The following is a 22310-nucleotide window of genomic DNA, read 5'->3' as shown; positions in this document are numbered from 1 at the left end:
CCAGGCTCTATTCGAACATTCAAACCACTACATCATACTGGCTGCAGTTACATCATGGCACATTCAACCATTCTAAAAAGAGTGATTTCCGGAGGTAAGTCTGCAGAAATAAATTTAACCATTACCCTCCCAGGGGAATGAATGTCAAATCTCTCATGCCTCCCCTATCCCCCCCCCCACCCAGCTTTATCAGTCAATATTAATGCTCAAAAAGCATACAGGGGGGAAAGGTCATGTTACTTACTGTTCACTGCAACCCATTCATTTAGATCTTCACCCTCAGGCAGCATAACAGCCATCCGTAGGTTGCCACTTCCAAGAGTGGCCTCTGCATGTTTCAGCAGCTCATATTGGTGAGAGCCTTCTGGAATATTCTTCTTTGGTTTAAAAGTTTTAGAAGAGCGGCTACCACTGCAAAAGGAGGGAAATATTTTGGTTTCAGAAAATCTTGTGTACTGGGGAAAGAGAGAGACAGGTTCACAGAATGATCCCCTAATCTTACACTAAAATTCTTATGAGTTAGAATGTCTTCTCTCCTCCCCACAAAATATAAGATGGCTGTGTGACTAATCTGTTGCATGCTTGGAAACATGATGTACACCCTTATTACATACCACAAGGGGGGGGGGGGAATCCATGAGATTAGCAAAAACACAGATGACATAAACTTCCGTCACACAGTCAAATAGCCAGCATAGGAGCTACTTCTCCATGCTGCAATTCCATCTAGAACACTGATCAAATGGAAAGGTCTACACAAATCCTGCCATCCACATGCAGCCCTTAAATTTACAAAGGAAGGAAGATTATGCAGGATCTCTTAACAGTGAAGCCATAATTAATCTAGGTTAAGTGATCTTGAATCTGTACTCTTGTGTAAAAATATAAGAAGTGTGTTGCTAGTTCAAGTGAAAGTTTACATGAAAGTCAAGATTCTTTTTTTACAAATCTCAGCAACCAGCAAGTGTACAGAGGTCCACTGGAAATTGGCTAGTGATCCATCAGTGCAATACTATCTGACTACCTTCTGCTTTGAGCTACTCATGTAACATTTCCTTTCAAATATCTCTCCCTTCTATTTTAGTCCTCTTTGGACCCATTTCTTCAAAGATGTAGAGGAATACATCTACATACTCAAGAAACAGTAACATTCAAGGTGCCCTGTGTTAACCACAGTTTAACCACAGAACAGCAACATACTGAAAGGCATAAAAGAACAACTAAACTTTGAACAATTGTTTTGACAAAGGTTCAAATGCAAAAGGTTAATTTTTTTAAAATTCTATTCTGAACATGTTGGTTCCAATATGGCGGGAAGGCAGGGATAAAAATAGTAAGTGTCTTTCTTTTTGGTCAAGGAGTACAATTTACTCAGAAATCTTTAGGTGGTAGAATAGGAAGTCCAATATGTTGTCAACTAAATCAGAGGAACCCTAAAGTCTACTGAACCTACTAACACCTTTTCAGGGGATCAGGTAAATTAATTAACTAAGAAGTAAATTCTAATGAAGATATTTTTCCAACATTCCCTTCTGATCCTCCTGAACAACTATAACATACATGCAAGTTATGCAACTTTGAAAGAAGTAATCTAGTTTGTGTCACCAAAAATATAGAGGCACAAGCTTTAATGAGTTTGTTTTTGGGACTTCAGCATAGGTTACCCGAGCAGTGAAATTTGACACAACTAATCCCCTTAGCAAAGCAAACACAATGAATTAAGCAAACACATAGCATTGGACAGACAGAAAGGAACAAGTCAACGGTGTTGACAGAGTCACCTGAGGCATGGTTTGTCTTGTTCCAAAATCTTTAATCAGGCTGTATGTCTTTTATATCTTCAGAGACACTTTTCTAACATTAAGGTTTACTGCTATGGAGAATGCACTATTTAGTTAATGAATTTGTGTAATAAATTAGTATACTGCCCTTCAGTGAATATTTCCATGGTGATTTAGTTAAAACTAGACATGCATAATAAAAACAGGCAAAAAACAATAAAAGAGCAGGGGGGAAATGCATTAAAATTATCATACTGGGAGACAATTAACTGAATAACAACCCATCACTCTGGATTTGTGCAGGGATTACTCCTTAGCCTTCCCTTCTCCCAGAGATGTCCCACAAGGCAGTGGGGATGGATTTTTTGTCAGGGTTTACTCCCAAAGCCTTTCTCATGAATGACGATAGCCGCAAAGCAGTGGAAGTTCAGGACTGAAGTTAATCCTAATTAATTTAAATCAATGAGGAGGCAGCCCTGTCGGCAACAGGGAAGGCCTGCGCTGGTGCCATTTGCGATACCCCAAATACCTTCTACACACAATGCCTTTTACACTTTTTGATCCGCTAATCTTAAAGTAGGAGAAGGAAGGAAGGAAACGTGTCATTGTGGTTTGCTTATAACGCACACACACTGTTATGTGCACACTCCTCTGTAAACATACAATATTGACTGTATTCAGAAATGGGAGGGGATTCTGAGTTTTAGGAGCTAGCCCTATGCAGATCTGAAAAATATTTGAAAATCCTATGAGTTCATCCTTCTTTGAAAAAGAAAACTGAACACCTGATGTCGTAGCTAGGTTTAATCATTAGCATACTGAACCCAAAGTTGCCTTGGGGTAAATGGTTTATTTACATTTCTACCCCTCTTCCTCTCAAGCTTCATAAAAGAAAAAAAACTGTATATTCATTTTTAGCAAGGGCTGTGTATGTGTGTTAAAAAAGATCATTCAGCACACCTACTCATGCATAATTCTGGGTATTAAAGGCTACCCCATCCAAGAAAGTCTTGCAATACTTCCAGCAAGCTCAGACATCTAAGAAAGGGACATAATTGAAGGACAACCACAGAGTAGTTCTCTGGAGCCTTGCTCTTTGAACTTTGTACAGTGATGGCAATGTAGTACAGAAGATGCTGTGGGGTTTTAAAAAAAAACAAAAAATGATCACAGCAATGCATGCGAGAAAAAATGGTTAGAATGCTGTAGGCCCTACATTTCCTATGAGTAACAAAAATTGTAATTTGTTTTCTTCAGGACACTTTCCACACCGCCAGCTGAATGCTATAGCTGTTACCTAGACTGCAGGAGCATAGGTGATATTGGGGTGTTAGGGGAGGGGGGTTGCCTCTGATGGGGTACACAATGTGCTCCGTCTGGGGTAGTTTGCCCACATTTTGTCCTCACCTTGCACTCAGCTCTCACCTGTGGCTCCTAGAAGCTATCAGCAGGTGACTGCAGCCACACCCTGGGAAACTGCTTCAACTGGCCAGCTAAAGAAGTGAGGGTAGCCGATGGGTCTCAAATGCTCAATGAATTAGTGGCTTCCCCTGTGTGTGAAGACAAGCTCCGGTGGATTGAGTGGACAAGACCAATAGTGGGCCCAATGGTCCAGAAGGTGTTTTCTGTATGTACTGTACAGGGAAGTGATGGGCAGATGGGGCTCATCAACTTGGGAAGGGAGCCCATCTAGAAGAAAAGCTCTGATCCTAAACCCCTGCTGCCATGTGGGATATCTTTGGGAGAAGAAAAGGCTATGGAGTGAACCCTACACAAATCCAGAGTGGATGGGGCCTTGTACATCACCCATGAATTAGTCAGGCCATCTAAGTCAGTGCTATCATTACATCTTGTAGCAGAAAATTCCATATTATGTTATAAATTTTGGAAGTGTGCCCTGAATCTGGGCAACACTTTCAGAAAATCTATTCACTTTCTACATGCCATTCACACATTTGTAAATCATTCATCTCCCCTTACTCCAACTTAGTCATTTTTCTTTAACCTTTCCCTTACAGGAAAGATGCTCCAACACCTTCAATATTTTGACTAATCTTTTCTGAACCTTATTAGGAACAGATTCAACAAAACAGATGCAATGAAGTATTTAAAATTTTCCTTTAAATACCATAGCAACCTACAACCCCCTTGTTAATTGTTCTTGAGGGACTAATATTATTAATCAGTGAGTGGGTAAAAAAAAATAAAATTGTTCTAGCTTTGAAACCTGCCATGATTACCAGTTCTTAATCTGTTACTTTATAATCAGTTTAATCAAGGCAGTGATCTTGTACTCTATTATTCTGCTAACCATAGTTAATCTACCACCACCACCACCACCACCACTACTACTACTACTACTCCTACAATTTAGTGCAGGCTTCCTCAACCTCGGCCCTCCAGATGTTTTGAGACTACAATTCCCATCATCCCTAACCACTGTTCCTGCTAGCCAGGGATCATGGGAGTTGTAGGCCAAAAACATCTGGAGGGCCGAGGTTGAAGAAGCCTGATTTAGTGCTTTACTTCAGTTTGCCACTAGTTTTCCCATATATTAATATGGGATTCAATATATCAGCAAACTTTCCTTCCACATTAAAATTCCCATCTCAATTATTTTTTCTTATTTTTTAGTCATACTAAAGTCTCATTTCTTATTTTATTACTATTATTTAAGAGTATTTATACCCCAACAACTACCCAAAGTTTTGAGGCTGCTTACAATATATTAAAAACAAAATAAAATAGGCAAGGATACAATAGTCACTGCAGTAGGGCAAAGGGCTACTCTGAAATAAATACCTTAGTGTTGCTACTATTCATTATATGCAAGTCGTTTTCTTGAATTGAAGTAAGATGCTAGCTGAATACCATGTACCTCCTTGACAACGTGGAAATATTAATTTATTCCTAACAATGTCTCTCCCTCTCATGTTGATGAGCCTTCACACACCAGAAGACTTCACACCGAAAATCAGCAGAACATGCAAATGCGGCAGAAGTTGCTGGGAACTATTCAGCAATGTTTGAATAAACTAAACAAACCAGCCAAAGGAAGCCTAAGCTCTAAATCTTTCTTTGCTTTTGTGAAGGGTCTCTTTTGCCAAGCACAATCCAGTCTTAGGAATCCAACCGAATACTCGATAATATTTTACTGTATGCCTATTTTTAGCACATTCTCTCTTACCACAGCACAACACAGCTATAAATATCACACCATCAAACATGAAGCAAAGGAGGGTAGCTTTGTTCACTGACTTCATGCAACAAGAGTAGCTTGCTCCTCAAAAAGAAAATACCAAAAATAATGATATAGCTGAAAATAAATAAGAACTAGTGCATTGAAGAATGTTATATAAATTATCATGACAAAACACTAAGAGTCTTAAGGAACATAAGACACCTTTCCTATTCAGCAAAATACACTGTCTTCAAGTCACATCCACACCATATGTTTAAAGCACATTGTTTCCTCCAAACAAATCTTGAACTATAGTTTGTTCAAGGTGCTGGGAATTGTGGTGCTTTAAATGTGTTTTAAAAGTATGGTGTGAATGTGACCTGAATAGTTCAAAATTCATTCACTGCATTGACACTGTGATAGGAATTTTATGGTTTTAGATATATGGCAACGTTCATAACCACACGTACATAGATCAGCACAGGAAAGCCGACCTGGAACCATTTTGATTCCTAAACTGAGCAAATGTTTCTCTGCATGGTAAAAATGGAAAAGCCTCCCCATTGTCTCTTCCTTCACAAATCCTGTCTTAATCTGTGTTTGAATAAGGGTGTGAGCCTTATCATTACAAAAGACTGCCAAGGCTCCCCAAGAAATCCAATCAAGTAACCTGCCAGACAGGAAATAAACTGTGACAGGAGAAAAACAACATTTAAATTTCTGTGATGTAGGTGGGATGTATCTGAGGGGTGGTCTTAGGTTACACCCCTTCTGTGATGTATGCATAATGTTTCTGGGGGTGGTCTTGATCTAGAGGAGGGGAATTTCAAAAGTCTTTATAAGCCATTGCACAGCATTTTTGGGGGTCCTCCTCCTCTCCTGCGTGTGAGGGGAGTACCCTGTTGCAACAGATCAATAAAGATCAAGCTTACTAGCTGCTTTGCTTCTCAATATTCTCTGGTTGGCCTCTGTTATTTTCTCCTACCAATAGGGAACCTATGTAAGGACTCTATATGGGCTCTTGGATACCCCATAAGGGAAAAGGGCATATTTTTATTTACAACAACACAGAGAACATAAACACTGAATGATCTCGAAGGAAGGAACGTAAGACTATTTAAACACAAGGGCAGCACCCTATAAAAAGGGGGTGCAAAGAGGAAAGAGACAAAACAAACAGCCAGGAAGAAGGAAATAACTGCAAAGATAAGGAAAGGGTTGAGTGGCCATTGAAGATGAAGTCGACACATTCAGACACAGAACAACAGGATATTATCTCAAAGCAGAAGCAATACAAATAATTAAGGAAGTAGGGCAGACTCTTCATTACACTTTAAAATATCAATGCATTTTTACAAGAAGATGCTAACAGCGCAATCTTATGTTTGCTTATTCAGAAGCAAGTCCTACTGTGTTACTTCCTTGTAATGTGTTTAGGACTGCAATCTAAGTAGCCTAAACAGGAACTTACGTTAAATTTCTGCAAAAGGCGGTTGCTGTTGCCACTGGGATTCCTCAGTTATTAAACATAATTTGTTATTGTGCTTGTAAATAGAACAGAGTTATTAAAGACAGGGTTATCTAGAAATCATGATCCACCTCTCAAACTAACCCACCTTAGAATTGCAGGATTGTTGTTTAGGAAAAAATATGGGGGAACGGTAGAGAACCATGTATGCCACTTTGAGGTCTTTGGAGGAAAGGTGGAATATACACAATTCCTGGTTTAAAGAGCAAGAGCAGACAGCTGAGATGTAATAACCAACTACTGTACAGTTTACGTTAAAGGGGAAGTTGTGTGTTTTTTGAGCCCAAGGGAAAAAGGGAGTACATGAGCATATGGCTTCACTTGCACATATATTTTAAGTAATACCAACCTATAATTTGGTATTACATCTGAAAGATCTTAATGTTTCATGGTACCTTGCCAGAACTAGAGAACTGTATTTGCTGTTAAGATAAAGATTTTTCAAAGGAACTCAGATGCAGTGATTAATGCAAAATTGGACCTTGCAACCTATTTATGAACTACTTCCCACTAAAATAATTTTTATAATGAAGAATGTGCCACTACTTTCCAGCCATCTGCTGAGAGCTCAGTTTCTTAGCCCACACATTCACTTTCCCTCCACCCAGAAGATGACAATTCTCTGAACAGATGCAAACTTATTATTTTATACAGACCCTTCTTCCATTGACTTAGCTACAGCATCAAAAATATGCTAATGAAACGCTAGCCAGCTTCACCGTAGTGCTGCAAAAGGCACAGGTGCACAGTAAGCCAAGATAATTGAGAATTCCACTGGGTTTCCCCTGGGTTGACAAGAATCTTTTGCCCTTAGGCTTTAACGGACAAGCAGCCAAAATTCTGATGTAAGGGAAACTGAATGTGAACAAAGTAGTAAAAAGTAGAAGCTAGATTTAGGAAAGCTCTTCTAATGCATGCTTGTACTCTAAATTCAGAGTCAGCTGGCAGCAAGTGATAAAGTAACAAGCCAAAGTTAGTTAAATTATCTTGAAAATTCAATGAAAATGCATTAAGAACCTAGAACCTAGTTTTCACTAGAAAAACACCATTTAAGCAAAGGCTTGTTGAGAGTTGGTTAATTTGCAGTATTCATAGCAGCTAAGTACTTCTTGCTTTGTAGTGCTTAAGTGTAAAGATAGCCTACATTAAAAAAACCTTAGTAATCTGATTCTCTAATACCTACCTACCCACAGCTTCCAGCTAGGCAGCAAGGTTGGTCCACATATGCAAATTTCATCATAAGAAAGTGTTGCTCTATCAATCCCAGCACTCTTGTCTCCAGCCATAATTAGCAAGGTGTTCTGCTTGGACATTTCCTATTATCACCCCCACTCCTATATGTCTCTAGCAGTCATTTTGCCTTTGAATATGGATGGGGGGGTGCTCTCATGGGTAGTAACAATCTATAAAACCAGGTAAGTGGTGTGCGTAAATGCCATGGGGATAGGAGGGGAGGATTAGCGACAGGTTGCCAGAACCCAAAGGAGCGACACGGGGCAAGTACTGTACATAACCACACATAATTCAGTGGTGAAGCATTCGCCTGCCTTCCATGCAGAAAGTCCAAGGTTCAAACCACAAGGGGAATTTATAATGCTGTTGTATGTCTTACCGTGTTTTTATATTTTGTTGGAAGCCGCTCAGAGTGGCTGGGACAACCTAGTCAGATGGGTGGGGCATCATCATCATTATTAGTAGTAGTAGTATTTCTCCAGGTAGGGCTGGTTAAAACTCCCAGTCAGACCATGCAATAGTGTACTAGATTAAGCAATAGCCTGACTCTGTAAAGCAGCTTTCTATACAGCAATGAATTTCATAATTCTTAAGTTGCAGCAAAGAAAGGGTTTAAAAATGGATGGCATGAAATTGTTGAATTGGCCATCTAACACAAACCTGACTGGCCCCAAACTCAGATATTCCAGAATAACACCAAGATATTCCAGAATAACACCAAGTGCTGCCAAGACTAACCAAGAACCCTGTTTAACCAGATCACCTTTTACAGCTGGTTTCAGACCAGTATTGCATGGAAACCATAGTTAATGTTAGGGAACAGGAAAGTATTCCATCCTGAGAAGGGAACATGCATTCTCAAGAACGGCACCTGATTTCTTAATTGCAATTAAGAGGGAGTCAACATTATGTCTGCACAAGCTGCGTATGTGATTTAGGAATTATACAACAAAATGTAAATCATTTGAAAAGGAATGCAGAAGAATTTATACATTGTGACAATATTAACTTCTAGAGAAGTTAATGCACTCAGGGTAAATGGAGAATTTCTATTTAAGTTTTCATGCTTTATTAGTCTCTATGGTTTCTGACAGCTTTCAAAAAGAGGAACACACAGAAAGCGAATCTGCCAGCCTGGGGCAAATCCCTAAACTTCTAAAGCCAAACACAAGATGAAAATGTTAGAACAGAAAAACAGATGTTAGAGCAGACTTCAAGTAAAACTGCACTTGTGAATTATGATGTTCTTAAAAGCTACGGCATAAGATGAAACCTGCCAATTATTAAGGAAGACAAAGAGCGACAAAACAAATTTTTCAAAAATTTCCTCTTCATCCCAGATTTCCTCTTCTGGACATCCCAGATTGCTGTTCCAAGGACTGGAAAATATCTACCTTTCCCAGATGTTCAGGAAAACATAGTTAGGTTTGTTCTGCAAAAAGTATTTCTAGCTCTTACACAAGGGTGAAAGGAAGAACCAGGTCCTTTTGGAGGCAAAAGTAGCATGATCTATACAGCTTTCCTTTTTATGTCCAATAAGGAAGAATTCCGAGCAACTAATTTACCAGAGATCAAATGTTGGCTAAAAACGTTCAAAAGGAGAAAGAAATTCTTCCAATGACAACAATAATTCACATTTAGTGTTTTAACCAACTTATTATTTTCTTCATTTCTGCAGCTCTTTCACTGTGCAAAGTATTGCTTTATTTTAATCTTACTAACCCTTTGAGCTTCCAGGTGAGCAGGGCATTATTATTCTACTTTTATAGACTGGTAGAGAATTAATTACCAAAGCTCAATCAAAACTAGAATTTGGACACACATCTATGCCTATTAACGGACCACCATGGTAGCCTGGACAATCGCATTCTTCTCAAGAAGATGCCTGGAGGTATGATTTCCAAAATGACCAAATTGTTATATTTAAGCAGACAATCTTGGAATACTTTCCAATGCTCTTTGTTTCTCCCATCAACTTGGAAGAAACCTCTGGCTATCACTAGAAACAAGGCTACCAATATAAAAAGGTGGTGCATACTGTTCTTTAAAATCTGAATGTTACCAGCAGCCCTGCCCCCAACTGGCAATGACTTTTCTATAGCAGGGGTAAGGAAAATCAAGTGAGGGAATTTAACTTAGTCCACAATGACAATTCCCTGAATCTCTGCCCACCTACCTACCAATTGCCATCCTCGTTACTTCAAAAAGAAGTGGGAGGTTGCCCCTACCCCCTTTAAGATTGGAGTGAAAAGGTTTGTGGGTGGCCCACCTGCCAAATTTGACCCACGAAGCAGATCCTCATAAGGATCTGGCCCATGTAGCCAAAAGGGTTCTGTACCCCCAGCCTATAACCTTTCATCACAGACTTCACTGTTTGCCAAAGATAAGGCAACTTCTGATTTGTGAGAATCTTTCTGCCTACAGAAATTCTGCGCGCACATTCTGACTCAACAGCCTTTTGTTGAAAACATGGAAAAAAGCAAATAAATCAATGCACCGCTCTCCAAAGTCGATAAAACAGAAATGTTTGCTGGGAATGGGTGCTGGCATGGCAGGAGGGCTCTGCAAACTAAGACGTCTATAGGACCAAGGAGGTGAGGAGACATGGGAAGTTTCACATACTGATTCCAAATAACTGGTGACAACTCTCTAGTGAGAAATATTTCCCCAAGGAGAAAAGTAAACAAATCCCCAAGCAGAAAACTTGACCTCTGTTCACTCAGGGTTAACAATTCACTAAAATCTAAGACTAGAAGTATTTGTTCTCAGTGACAGAGATGGGGCTGATGGGTAGGTGTGTTTAAGACTAATATTCGGATACAGTCATACCTCAAGTTACAGATGCTTCAGGTTGCTTTTTTTCGGGTTTCGGACCACCGAAACCCGGAAGTACCGGAACAGGTTACTTCCAGGTTTCAGCAGTTGTGCATGCGCAAAAGCACTAAATCGCTCTTTGCGCAGAAGCGCCAAATCGCAACCTGTGCGTGCGCAGACGCGCCACTGCGGGTTGCAGACGCTGCAGGTTGTGAACGTGCATCCCGCACGGGACACGTTCACAACCCAAGCATCCACTGTACAGCGAGAGAAAGGAAAAAGCTGTATTTGGGGAATAATTACGAAAAAATATTTTACTGTCTTAGAAATGCATTCTATAAGAGTCTTCCTAGACAATTAGGGGATGAAAAACATGTGCACCATTAAATATGAAATAAATTGCATAAGGTGTCTCCCTGCCCGCCTCCGCCCCCACACAGGGGTAGCATAATGCAGAAAGTGATGCTTACTCTGAACCATTAGGAAAGACATCAGCTCAGCTTGTCAACATGGCCTATACATTACCATTGTTGATGAAGTGCATACCTTTGGCATGCTAAATGCTAAGAAGGCACAGAGAAAGATGAAAACAGCCTCCATCCCGTGGCTTCTCTGTCCCTGCTGCCCTGGGGGTGGATATTATTCTACTGATGTAGATATGCATCTTTGACACTTCATATCCTTCCACATTCTATGGCAGCTTTGCAGAATAATTACATGATGTCCAATGTGATGACTTTGCAACAACATGGACAATTTTGCAACAACATGGATGAGCCATCACATAGAGGCCATTTACAGCTTCTTCCATGTATATAATTTTAAAAGTGCTTGACAAGTCTCCCGTGGGATAGCTTGATAAAAAAAGGAGGCAAGTAGGCTAGCTATTATCTTTTACATTAAAAAGGCACACCATGGGGTACTCAAAGGGCTTATAGTTACAATAAGCCCATTCTATTCTAGATTTTTTTAAAAGCCTTCAAATCAATATTGTACAAAAGGAGGAGATCAGAATGGGGGGTGTAGCACAGGATAAACAGTTCTAAAGGCTTGGGGCAATTAACAGATTCAAAAGCAAGCATAAAATATCCAGTTAACTAGCTTGCACAGAAGCATGAGTTCCTGCATGTAAGAGCATGTGCTTCCAAGCAGCACCAAATGGAGTCTGAAAAGGTATATAAATGGCATAACATGTATCCACATACAAGGCAAAATGAGAGCAGAATCTGACAAGAGTTTTCCCATAGCATCTCACACTTGTGTGGTCTTAAGAGTGTGTGATGTGCTTTTGACCTCTCTGTTCAGTGAGCAAATGTCTGCAGCTTGCTGGAAATCCAAAACATACTATACAAGAGAAATGTGTTTGCATAGTGGGGTGGGGGGGATTGTGTCTCTGCAGTGAAAAACAGCAATAATAATATAAGAATCTGAATCCATCTTAATGTCATTATCATACAAATTTGTTTAACACAAAGACCTAGGCCTTAAGAGAAAATAGGAGCAGTAGAGTTGATTTTTAAAAATGTACATTTAAACAATCTATAATCTTGGAGGCTTCCTAAAGATATGCTTCAGAAATAATAATAAAAAATCAGTGTCACTCCTACAGGTACATTTTATCTAGATATATTAAACATGTTTTGGGCAAATAAGCTTAGTTCTGTGCATGCTGGTGCTTTTCACTGAGGCTTACATAGTTGAAAGTTTATCTTGCTCTTGGAAGATAGGCTACCAATTAGCTTCCAGGCTAAGTTCAAGGTGCTGATTCGGGTTTATTAAGCCCTATATACCTTAGGACCAAGATACATGAAAGATTACCTCGCCCCTTGTACACCCAGTCAATCACTGAACTCCGCAGGTAAGGGTCTCCTGCAGAAACCACCTTAACAGAAGGTACAGTTCTGCATAGTGCAGGAACAAGGCCTTTAGTGTTGTAGCACCAACCTACTCTTTTGGGATTCTCTCCCCTTGAATATTAGACAGGAGCTGTCTCTGTTGTCTTTTCATCATCTACTGAAGGCCTTCCTCTTTCAACAAGACTTTTGAGATCTTTCCCTGTCTGCATCTAGGTCAGAATTGTTTTTAAGATGTTTTATAACTTTTTGTTTGCAGCCTTGGGGTGCTTTGAGAGGAAGGGTTGGACATATATTATTTAATAAACAAATAAATTAGATACCCAATGCGAAAACAAAAAACAACAAGCTACTGAAATATGGTGAGCTGAAGCAAGGTGTGTGGGGTTTTTTTTTCCTTCACAAGGGTTTCTTTTGCAGGCAATTTAAGCAATTCTAAAAAGCAGTGGTACATTGCCATATGGTACGCCTACCAGAGCTATCTTTAACATTTTCCTGGGAATTGCAGGCTATGGTTTCTGCAACTCTGCAGTAATTTGTTCTTAAAGTAACACTGCCAAATTGACCTATATGAAAGTCTGCATTTCAAGTTTCCAATTAAATACTACAGTGGTGCCTCGCAAGACGAATGCCTCACAAGACGAAAAACGCGCAAGACGAAAGAGTTTTCCGTTTTTTGAGTCGTTCCGCAGGACGAATTTCCCTATGGGCTTGCTTCGCAAGACGAAACGTCTTGCGAGTTCTTGCGAGTTTGTTTCCTTTTTCTTAAAGCCGCTAAGCCGTTAATAGCCGCTAAGCCACTAATAGCCGTGCTTCCCAAGACGAAAAAACCGCAAGACGAAGAGACTCGCGGAACGGATTAATTTCGTCTTGCGAGGCACCACTGTACTGTCCACAGCCCTATCATAGAGCCACAGCACAAACACAGCAACTCGTAGCATCAGTGCTGGCTGCCCCACAACAGACCAGTGTTCAAAATTTGCCAGGCGCATTTTGCACCTGGCTATCAGCCACTTGTGACCAAGTGAAGATGCCTGGGCCCCAGGGTGGCACCTGAAGTCTCCAACATCTGGAGGTGCATGGTTGGGGATCCTTGGATCTTGACTGTTTTCACACACTAACAACACATCCTGAAGAATGCTATTTGTTGTATTTTATCTGCACAATCAGAATGAATTTCAGGAACCAAAAAGTTGTATTGAAAAATACAACTTTTGAGCTGTCTGGCCCAAAAATGGCAACTAGGCATTCCATTTTGGTGACTGTAACCCTGGTTTAAGGAGCCATTTGGCGCTTAGCTTATATATCTAAGTTTTTAGCCCTGCTACAGACATGCTACCCATGTCTTGCCATGAGGAAGAGAAATGATGTACTTGGGCCACTATCTGCGCTGAACACTTGCGTTCATGCAAAAAAAGGGAAACACAACAGGAACCAACATCTATTTTCTTAGAACTGTGAAAGCTCAAAAGGAACAGGCAGATCAGAAAACCAGCTTTCCTCCTCATTTCCAAATATTTTATGTTTTCTTCTGTGTTTCCTAACCAAGGCAGGTATGAATATAAAACCCCAAACCAAAGACAAGAAAATGGAAGATTTCTTGTCCTCTTCTTCTACAAGGGTGGATGGATGGGCACAATTCACTGATATATCTGCACAGCAAGTATTTTTAGGCAGTCTCAAACTTCAGGAAGAGTTCTCTTAAAAATGCAGCTGTCAGTTTGGCTTTCACAATCAGAATGAAGATAACATGGGTTTACAGAATCAGAAATTACTATGGACCTTAATTATATAGAAAGAAGCATCAATCCACAACAGATCATTACTCCAGGAGACCAAATGAGAGCACCTCTTTTTTTGCCTTTTTGAAGAAAACACACTTTATTGGTTTTAAATAAATTTGTTTTTAGTTTTCCTTTCAAGATACAGTCCTTCCAAACTATCTACATGGCCCCACGTGCACACAAAGAAAGCTATGTGGCTCTGGAAGTTTGCTTCAGGTGGGTTTTTTTTGGGGGGGGGTTAGTTTTTTGCATAGACACAAATCCATTCCAGATATTTTAAAGAGTAAGAAGAGGAATGAATAAGGCATAGCATTTTGACACTTACTGTGGCTAAAGCATATGCACAGGACTGGGCTATCCTAATATTAATTAATAACATATTTGCAGAGGTTCGTGGAAGCATGTATAAGCACAACTACATTTTATAGGAACATGACAAAGTACTGTAAGTCTTCTACAACAAAGTGATTATTTTATTTAAGTCCCCAACATTCCCTTTCCCAGGAGTACACTGCGTTTTATTTTGTAAGTCACTTAACCGGTTTATGTTGATTGTCATAATTAGATTGCCTCCACTCCAACCAGCAAGGACTGGAGATTACTTGGTTGTACTTTTGAACTAGGAAACCAAATAACAGAACAACGGGCCCTACACATTTTGTATGTGCCAGTTAGCTAACAACTACTGATATCTAGAACTGTTTTCGTGTTGCAAGTGTCTGCATCAATCTGTCCTTTCCAGTACCTGCTTGCTATAATGCCAGACAAGTTGTAACACAATTAGCTTTGAGTTTTCAGAACATGTGCCAATTCTTCAAAAGTCCAAAAGCTTTGTACTAGCTTTTAACTGCATGGTATACTGAAAGGCTTAAAGAACCAAGCAAAGTAGTTGTTTTCATGTGGTTTTCTTTAAGCCATCCTATGTTGGTTACTCAGATGTTAAAAGTCAGGATGTTCCGTGGTGCTTACTGTTGTGTATAAGACGCCTTTGCCCATAAAATTCAATAAACTTCTTCAAATTGCTTCTTCAAGTTTAGTATTAGGGAAATGGAAGATGTACATTCTCCAAATTCTGTGCTGAACCTCTAAACCTCAAAGCACATAGACCCTTCACAAAAGAAGCCCCTTCTGCAATTTTGAAGGCCAAAATGTGTCCTGTGTTCCCTAGAGGAACTTAAAAGACTATCAAGTACCATGCAATCTACTTCTAAATTTAGATACATATTTTTTAAAAAAGATTTTAAGCAAACCAAAAGTTTGCTTTTCACTCTAGCAGATAGTTTTAAAAAAAAAATTAAGAGCAAACCAGACCACCACAACGCAGTTGCAATCAATGGCCAGAGTACAAAAGGAGGAAGGGGATCTCTAAGGGTTATTGTCCATGATGTCTAGCCCCCTACGTAACAGAGCCAGCTGCGTTCCCTGTCAGTCTCAGCAAAACAAAAAAACAACCCCCCTCAAAAAAACCTTCTCTACAAGTTGGGTACCCCGTACAACCATTATCTTAATCACAAGAACCACTCAAGAGAAAAACTGCTGCCTTTTCAAACACAGAAAAGGCCGGTGGGGAGAAGGGGCGATTAATTACAGACTCCTGTATTCCCTGAGAGGGGGGTGGAAGGGAGGAGACAAACTAGGGGATGCAATTTCATTTTATGGTTACAGACAGAAACCACTAGGGAGTCTCTCCAAGCTGCTGTCCAAGAGGGGAGGGGGGGGAGGGAAGAACAGGCAGGCATATGGGGCACCTGATATTACAAACACCCCCACCATCATTCTCACCCCACAATTAACAGGTATCACCATATTTTCTATAATACAGAACTCCTCCACTTGGCTGCAGCTGGCAATTCAGACAACAGCAGTGAGATCCTCCAAAATGCTAACACCCCCATTTTAGCTCAAAAGGCAGCCAGAGGTCCAAGAACGAAACAGAAACTTTTAGGATAGTAAGCAGTTTAGCCGCAACAAATCAGCCTCCCATTTCAGCAGAAGCGGACCCCCCCCCCAACTGAGGTACAGAAGGGGCTTCCCAGAGCCCCCATCCCACCAAACTCCCCTTTTTATAATCAAAGGGTCAAGCAAGCAAAGAGATAACCTCCTTAAAATAAAATAAAAAAACCCTTGCTTTTTAATCGGCATTTTGTATTTTCATTTTATATTTTTCTGTTGCAAACCGCCCTGGGATCTTTGGATGAAGGGCAGTAGGCGATGATGATGATGATGATGATCAATATGGGGGAAGCTATTTAAGGGGAACCAGCAACATTAACACCAGAAAATATAAATAAAAGCACTTCCCCTTTTTTTTTTCCTGCGGTCGGTGGGGGTGGGGGTAATTTTTTTTTTTTTTTTAAGGAAACACATAAGGAACAAACGTGTTGGAAAGCAAAGGGGCGAGGGCAGAATTGGGGAGAGCCCGAGGGCGAGGAGGAGAAAATGGGGAGCCTCAGGAGGGGGGAGCAGGAGGAGGCCAGCCATGGAGGGGGTGGCAAGGCATACACACGAACACAAAGGATGTGAGGAAAGAGGCTTAAGCCACAGAGCAAAAAAACCCAGAAGTAAATAACCCCAGTGGTGGAGGAAGCGGCGGTTGGAGAGCCAAGGCCCCCAGGCAGAGCCATGGGGCGCTGCGCGGAGGCGAGGCGGAAAGGGCTTCCGTCCTCCTCCCCCCCCGGCGGGGCTCGGGCGCCAGGAAAGCCGCCCGGCTTGGGCCCTGCTGCCGGCGAGGCGGGGAAAGGGGCTCCCTCGAAGAAGGCCCGCACTTACAACAAGAAGCTCATGGCGGCGGCGGAGGAAGAGGAGCGGGACTCGGCTCGGCTCCCAGCGGCAGGCGGCCCCGGCGGACGAAGGGGAGGAAGGACGGTCGGGCGGCGAGAGGGAGCGCGAGCGCCGCGGGGCGGGGACTGACGAGGCCGGCGGCGGCGGCGGCCGGGCGCCTCCTTCTTCCTCCTCCTCGGCGTCGCCCTTTCCCGCCTCCTCGCTGCCTTCGCCTCAGAGGGCGCGAGGGATGGCGGCGGCGGCGCTCTCCCGCCTCCTCAGGCCGAGGCCGGCCATAACGCCCTCCCCCCTCACAGACGGGCACCCCGGGTTTCTGTGAGGAGCCAAAATGGTTTCCCCACCAACACCCCTCAGCCGCAGCCCCTCCTGACTAAAATCACAAGCCGGCCTTCCGCTTGGTGCTTGTAAAATGGTAGAGCTGGACCAGGGGACCCCCGAGGGTCATCTAGCCCAACCCCCTGCAATGCAGGGGTCTCAGCTCTGCTTAGCGGCATGGCAGACGTTCAACAGGTGTTGCTTCTCTCTCTCCTCCTGACCTGCAGCTTTGGGCTGCCTGAAGGGGAATGTTGGCGGGGGAAACAGGAGCTTGTGTTTCTGACGGAATAAAAGCACTGTGTATGTGGTGCTACAACACCCAACACACACACACACACACACACACACACACACACACAGATTATTATTATTATTATTATTAGCCACCCATCTGACTGGGTTGCCCTGCTCTGGGCGGCTCCCAAAGATTAAATCCATACCAGGTCTGTATAGTTAAAGCTATGGTTTTCCCAGTAGTGATGTATGGAAGTGAGAGCTGGACCATAAAGAAAGAAGAATTGATACTTTTGAATTATGGTGCTGGAGGAGACTCTTGAGAGTCCCATGGACTGCAAGAAGATCAAACCTCTCCATTCTGAAGGAAATCAGCCCTGAAGGACAGATCGTGAAGCTGAGGCTCCAATACTTTGGCCACCTCATGAGAAGAGAAGACTCCCTGGAAAAGACCCTGATGTTGGGAAAGATTGAGGGCACAAGGAGAAGGGGACGACAGAGAACGAGATGGTTGGACAGTGTTCTCGAAGCTGCCAGGATGAATTTGACCAAACTGCGAGAGGCAGTGGAAGACAGGAGTGCCTGGCATGCTCTGGTCCAGGGGTCACAAAGAGCTGGACACGAGTAAACAACAGCAATATTTACAATATATGCAACCATCATGCCCCTTCTTCCAAATTTGATCTGCCCAACCTGTGATAAGCCTGAGTTGGTGCAACATATTTACCGTATTTTGCGCCCCATAGGACGCACCGGCCCATAGGACGCACCTAGTTTTTTGGGGGGGAAATAAAGGGGGGAAAATTATTTCCCCCCTAGGTGCGGGGCTGGAAGAACCAGGTCGGGGAACAGCGGGAAGGCGTGCTCCGCCTCCCCGCTGTCCCCCAAGCTTGTGGGGCTGGCGATGGGGAGAAGTGCGCTGAGCCCGGGACTGCAGGCACCTCTGCGCAGCCATCGGAGCCGGTCTCCCGAGGGTTGCGCAGAGCTTCCTGAAGCCTGCATTCGCCCCATAGGACGCACACACATTTCCCCTTCATTTTTGGAGGGGGAAAAGTGCGTCCTATAGGGCGAAAAATACGGTAATATTGCTCTTCACTGCTCAAGATACCAAATGGAGGAAGCCAGCACAACTTAGAAACAGCAGGCCCTACCTAGACTTATGTCAGCCTATTGCACTTTGTGTCATCTTGACTGCCATATGCAGTGTGTGCATGTGTGTGTGAAAAGGGGGTCCAATGGCTGGGTTACTTGCGTTCCGGTTCCTTTGGTCCACATGCAGCTGTCCAGCCTCTGCTGCTTCCTGCTTTGCTCATGAATAGGGCCTTACTCCTGAGAGTAGCTGAAGGGAACCTGCAGTGTGGATGGATGGTTTATTTTATATAGATCAGGGGTTAGCAAACTTTTTCAGCAGGGGGCCGGTCCACTGTCCCCCAGACTTTGTGGGGGGCCAGACTATATTTTGAAAAAAAAATATGAACGCATTCCTATGCCCCACAAATAACCCAGAGATGCATTTTAAATAAAAGCACATTCTACTCATGTAAAAACACGCTGATTCCCGGACCGTCCATGGGCTGGATTGAGAAGGCAATTGGGCCGGATCTGGCCCCCTTGCCTTAGTTTGCCTACCCATGATATAGATTCTCCTTTGTTTTCTCTACCTTTGTAATGGACCCATTCCCATAGCTGGGGATCTAGGCGAGGTGAAAAGGTCCACTGAAACTGCTACACACGCAGTGGCAGCACATTTGCATGTTCTGTCTGCCAACTAAGCAACATGGGCAGGCTCTCTTACCTTTTTTATTTATAATACTTACATTTCGCTTTATAGCCCCAATTTCGGAAGTAAATCCCAGTGTATTCAATGCCTTTCCTTCAGCTGGGTATTCATAGCTCTGCAACACTGTTCAAATACTGTATATAGAAAAATATTTACTCATGTAGAGGTGGGACTGTGTGTGTGTGTGTGTGTGTGTGTGTTTGGCATCTGTTGTACTGGCTTTTTGTATGCTAAATATATCTTGTCTAGTGCCTGAAGGGGTGTGGTGGGTAGTACCTCTGGTGATTGAACAGACCCACATTGCTCCTTGAACACATGTACACACCATCTTCAGTCAACACATCAAAGCAGCTAAATTTTATTATGTAAAAAAAATAAATGCCCATGTCTCCCATCTTTGGCCAGGAAAGCCAAATGTATTTTGATTATTTCACTTATAAATGTAGACTAGTCAAATGGATTGTTTTGAATCTTATTGGCAGGAACGATTACTGTATGTTAAATTGACAGGAGAATTAATCAATCAATGGGGTTTCCACATTGGAAATCTGACAAACTTCCATCTATGCAAGACTGCATCCAAAAATTGACTGAATATGCGGAGTTGAATAACTCATCTGAAACAATAAAGAATAAACCAAAACAGGTATTTCTTTCAAAATGGCAAGTCTTTAAAATATACTTGAAAAATAATTACAGAAGTTTAAACTCTGTTGCAGCATTTGACTAATTTCAGTAGTAGTATCAAGAATGATGTGAGATAAAAGAAAAACCAAGAATCAGTTAAACCATGATAATAGTTTTTACTGGCAATAAATTATATGTAATTGAATTAAGGAGTGGACAGGAGATCAGGTCAGTAGTCAAAAGACCTCTTATCTTTTTGTTATAATGCTTTGTGTTTTTTGGTTTTTTTACTTTGCTTATTATTTCTACTTGTTTTTTGTTCAGTTTTGATGTATGGCTTTTTTCATTGTGCATTAATAATAATAATAAATAATTTTATTTTTTTTAAAAAAAGAATCAATCAATGGGAAGCCACTGGTTATTTCTTTACCTTGAGAAATATCAGGAAAGTCAAATGCTAGTCATACATATCTTTTGTAAATAAAATTGTTTTAAATACTCTATTTTCTGAACTAGATTATCAGATGTTTTTGAGTTAATCCAAGAAATGTTCTTTGGCATGTCTTTTTGTAAAGGTAGCTGATTTTTTTAGATATTAACATGAAATTAAAGTCAAGGAACCTCCCTGGTAGCAGAAAAACCTGTACCTTTGTACCGTGAAGCCACTGTTCTTTGCCTGTTAATAATTGGTTTTACTGCAGCAATACTGTATTAAGAATCTCCATTTTTATCGGGCTTTTGGTTTAATTTCCAGCATTTGCCTCTTTATTTCAAGTAAAACTTTCCCACCTGGGAACAAACTATGAAGCAAATTAATTTTCACATCACTATCTTGAACCTGATTAAGACATGTTGCCTTTATTACACATGTGAATAATGTATATCAAAGCAGAGATCAGATACCTAACCAAGCCTTGAAGAAGTGAAATGCCCTGAGATCTGGCATTCCACTTGACGAGTTCTATGGAAACACTGATTTTTGTTTGTGTGGGTATGCCCCTTTACTGCAAACATAAGCAAATTTTCTTAAAACTGTTCCACTGACATCAATCAGCCTGACCTCCAAATAAGTGTGCTTAGGACTGGAATGTAAAATTAGATAAATACAATAAATGCAGAGAACCACAGTGAAGCATAATAAAACATACCCTAAAAATTCAGACCTATTATTCTCTTCAAAATATATTGCATTTCAATATATATTAAATTCCAATTGTTACTGCAGCAAGCCAGCAGTACTATTTTGGCTCAGTAACTGCCATGTGAGATAATTATATAACCTGAATTATATTCTGTTTCTACCGTATGGTTATTGTCATACTGAAAAGGGTTACGGGTCAGTTGAGATGCTTACTCTAGTATGGGAAGCTCTGGTAGTCTACTGCAGTGTTACATAACCACAAACTGTTAAGACACGCTAAATCAGATCTGTCATTTGAGGTTATCCACTCTACCAAATGGGCATAATGAATTACTCTGGAATGGTCATACAGCTGAACATTCACAAAACCCTTTGGCTGTGATATGTCTTTTTCAGGCTTTGTGAACCAATAAAAAGTTGATTATTAGACAGTCACACATGGTAGCATAAAAACTGTAAAAACGTGCAATTACAGATTTGGTATGTACTCTTTTAAGGTCTATTTTGAGATGGGGGGGGGGAGATGACTTGTTAAGAGAATCATTTTCTTTGGTGATCACTCATAGCTGAGTAAGATTGTCTTCCATAAACACGGTTTTAATAGTAAGTCCATAAGTGACTGTGGAGTCCAATTCTGGACCAACATGTCATTCCACAGTGGGGACATTGGTTTCCAGGCAGGAGTGGATCACAGTGTGGATTTGCCAAGTGTGCCTTCCTCTTAGCACGTTTCTCCCTTGTGTCCTGAGTTCGAGCGTCTTCAAAGCGCATGACACCTTTGGTAAAGGCTGTTCTCCAACTAGAGCTCTCGCAGGCCAGTGTTTCCCAATTCTCTGTGTTTATACTACATTTTTTTAGATTTGCCTTGAGACATTCTTTAAACCTCTTTTGTTGACCACCAGCATTAATATACAGTAGTACCTCGGGTTACATATGCTTCAGGTTACATATGCTTCAGGAAATAGTACCTCAGGTTAAGAACTTTGCTTCAGGATGAGAACAGAAATTGTGCTCTGGCGGCACGGCAGCAGCAGGAGGCCCAATTAGCTAAAGTGGTGCTTCAGGTTAAGAACAGTTTCAGGTTAAGAACAGACCTCTTGAACAAATTAAGTACTTAACCCGAGGTACCACTGTATAGCTCATTTCATGTTTTTGGAATTGTATATCCAAGGTTGTCATTTGCTTTTCGCTTTAGCGGAAATACTGATCTTCTTGTTGGCAGTTTAAACTTTTCGAACGACTACCCAAATCGGAGGCG

General features: G+C 41.5%; 1 protein-coding gene across 2 annotated transcripts in view; it reads right to left on the bottom strand.

Moving 5' to 3' along the window:
• Nucleotides 1–17201, bottom strand: part of MOB1B (MOB kinase activator 1B) — a 31468-nt gene extending 14267 nt beyond the window's left edge. Inside the window, exons 1-2 of one of the 2 annotated variants that reach the window (XM_081021265.1) lie at nt 16944–17201; nt 245–411 (exon numbers count right to left, since the gene is read on the bottom strand). In XM_081021265.1, the coding sequence (XP_080877391.1) occupies nt 245–411; nt 16944–16957 (181 nt within the window). In that variant the 5' untranslated portion in view covers nt 16958–17201. The remainder of the gene's footprint in view (nt 1–244; nt 412–16943) is intronic. The other variant, XM_081021264.1, reaches the window with a different exon arrangement.
• Between the last annotated feature and the right edge of the window lie 5109 nt (nt 17202–22310).

The sequence above is a fragment of the Podarcis pityusensis genome (genome assembly GCF_964106645.2).
Source record: "Podarcis pityusensis genome assembly, chromosome: 9".
Classification (NCBI taxonomy): Eukaryota; Metazoa; Chordata; class Lepidosauria; order Squamata; family Lacertidae; genus Podarcis; species Podarcis pityusensis.
This window is presented reverse-complemented; position numbering and strand designations above follow the sequence as displayed.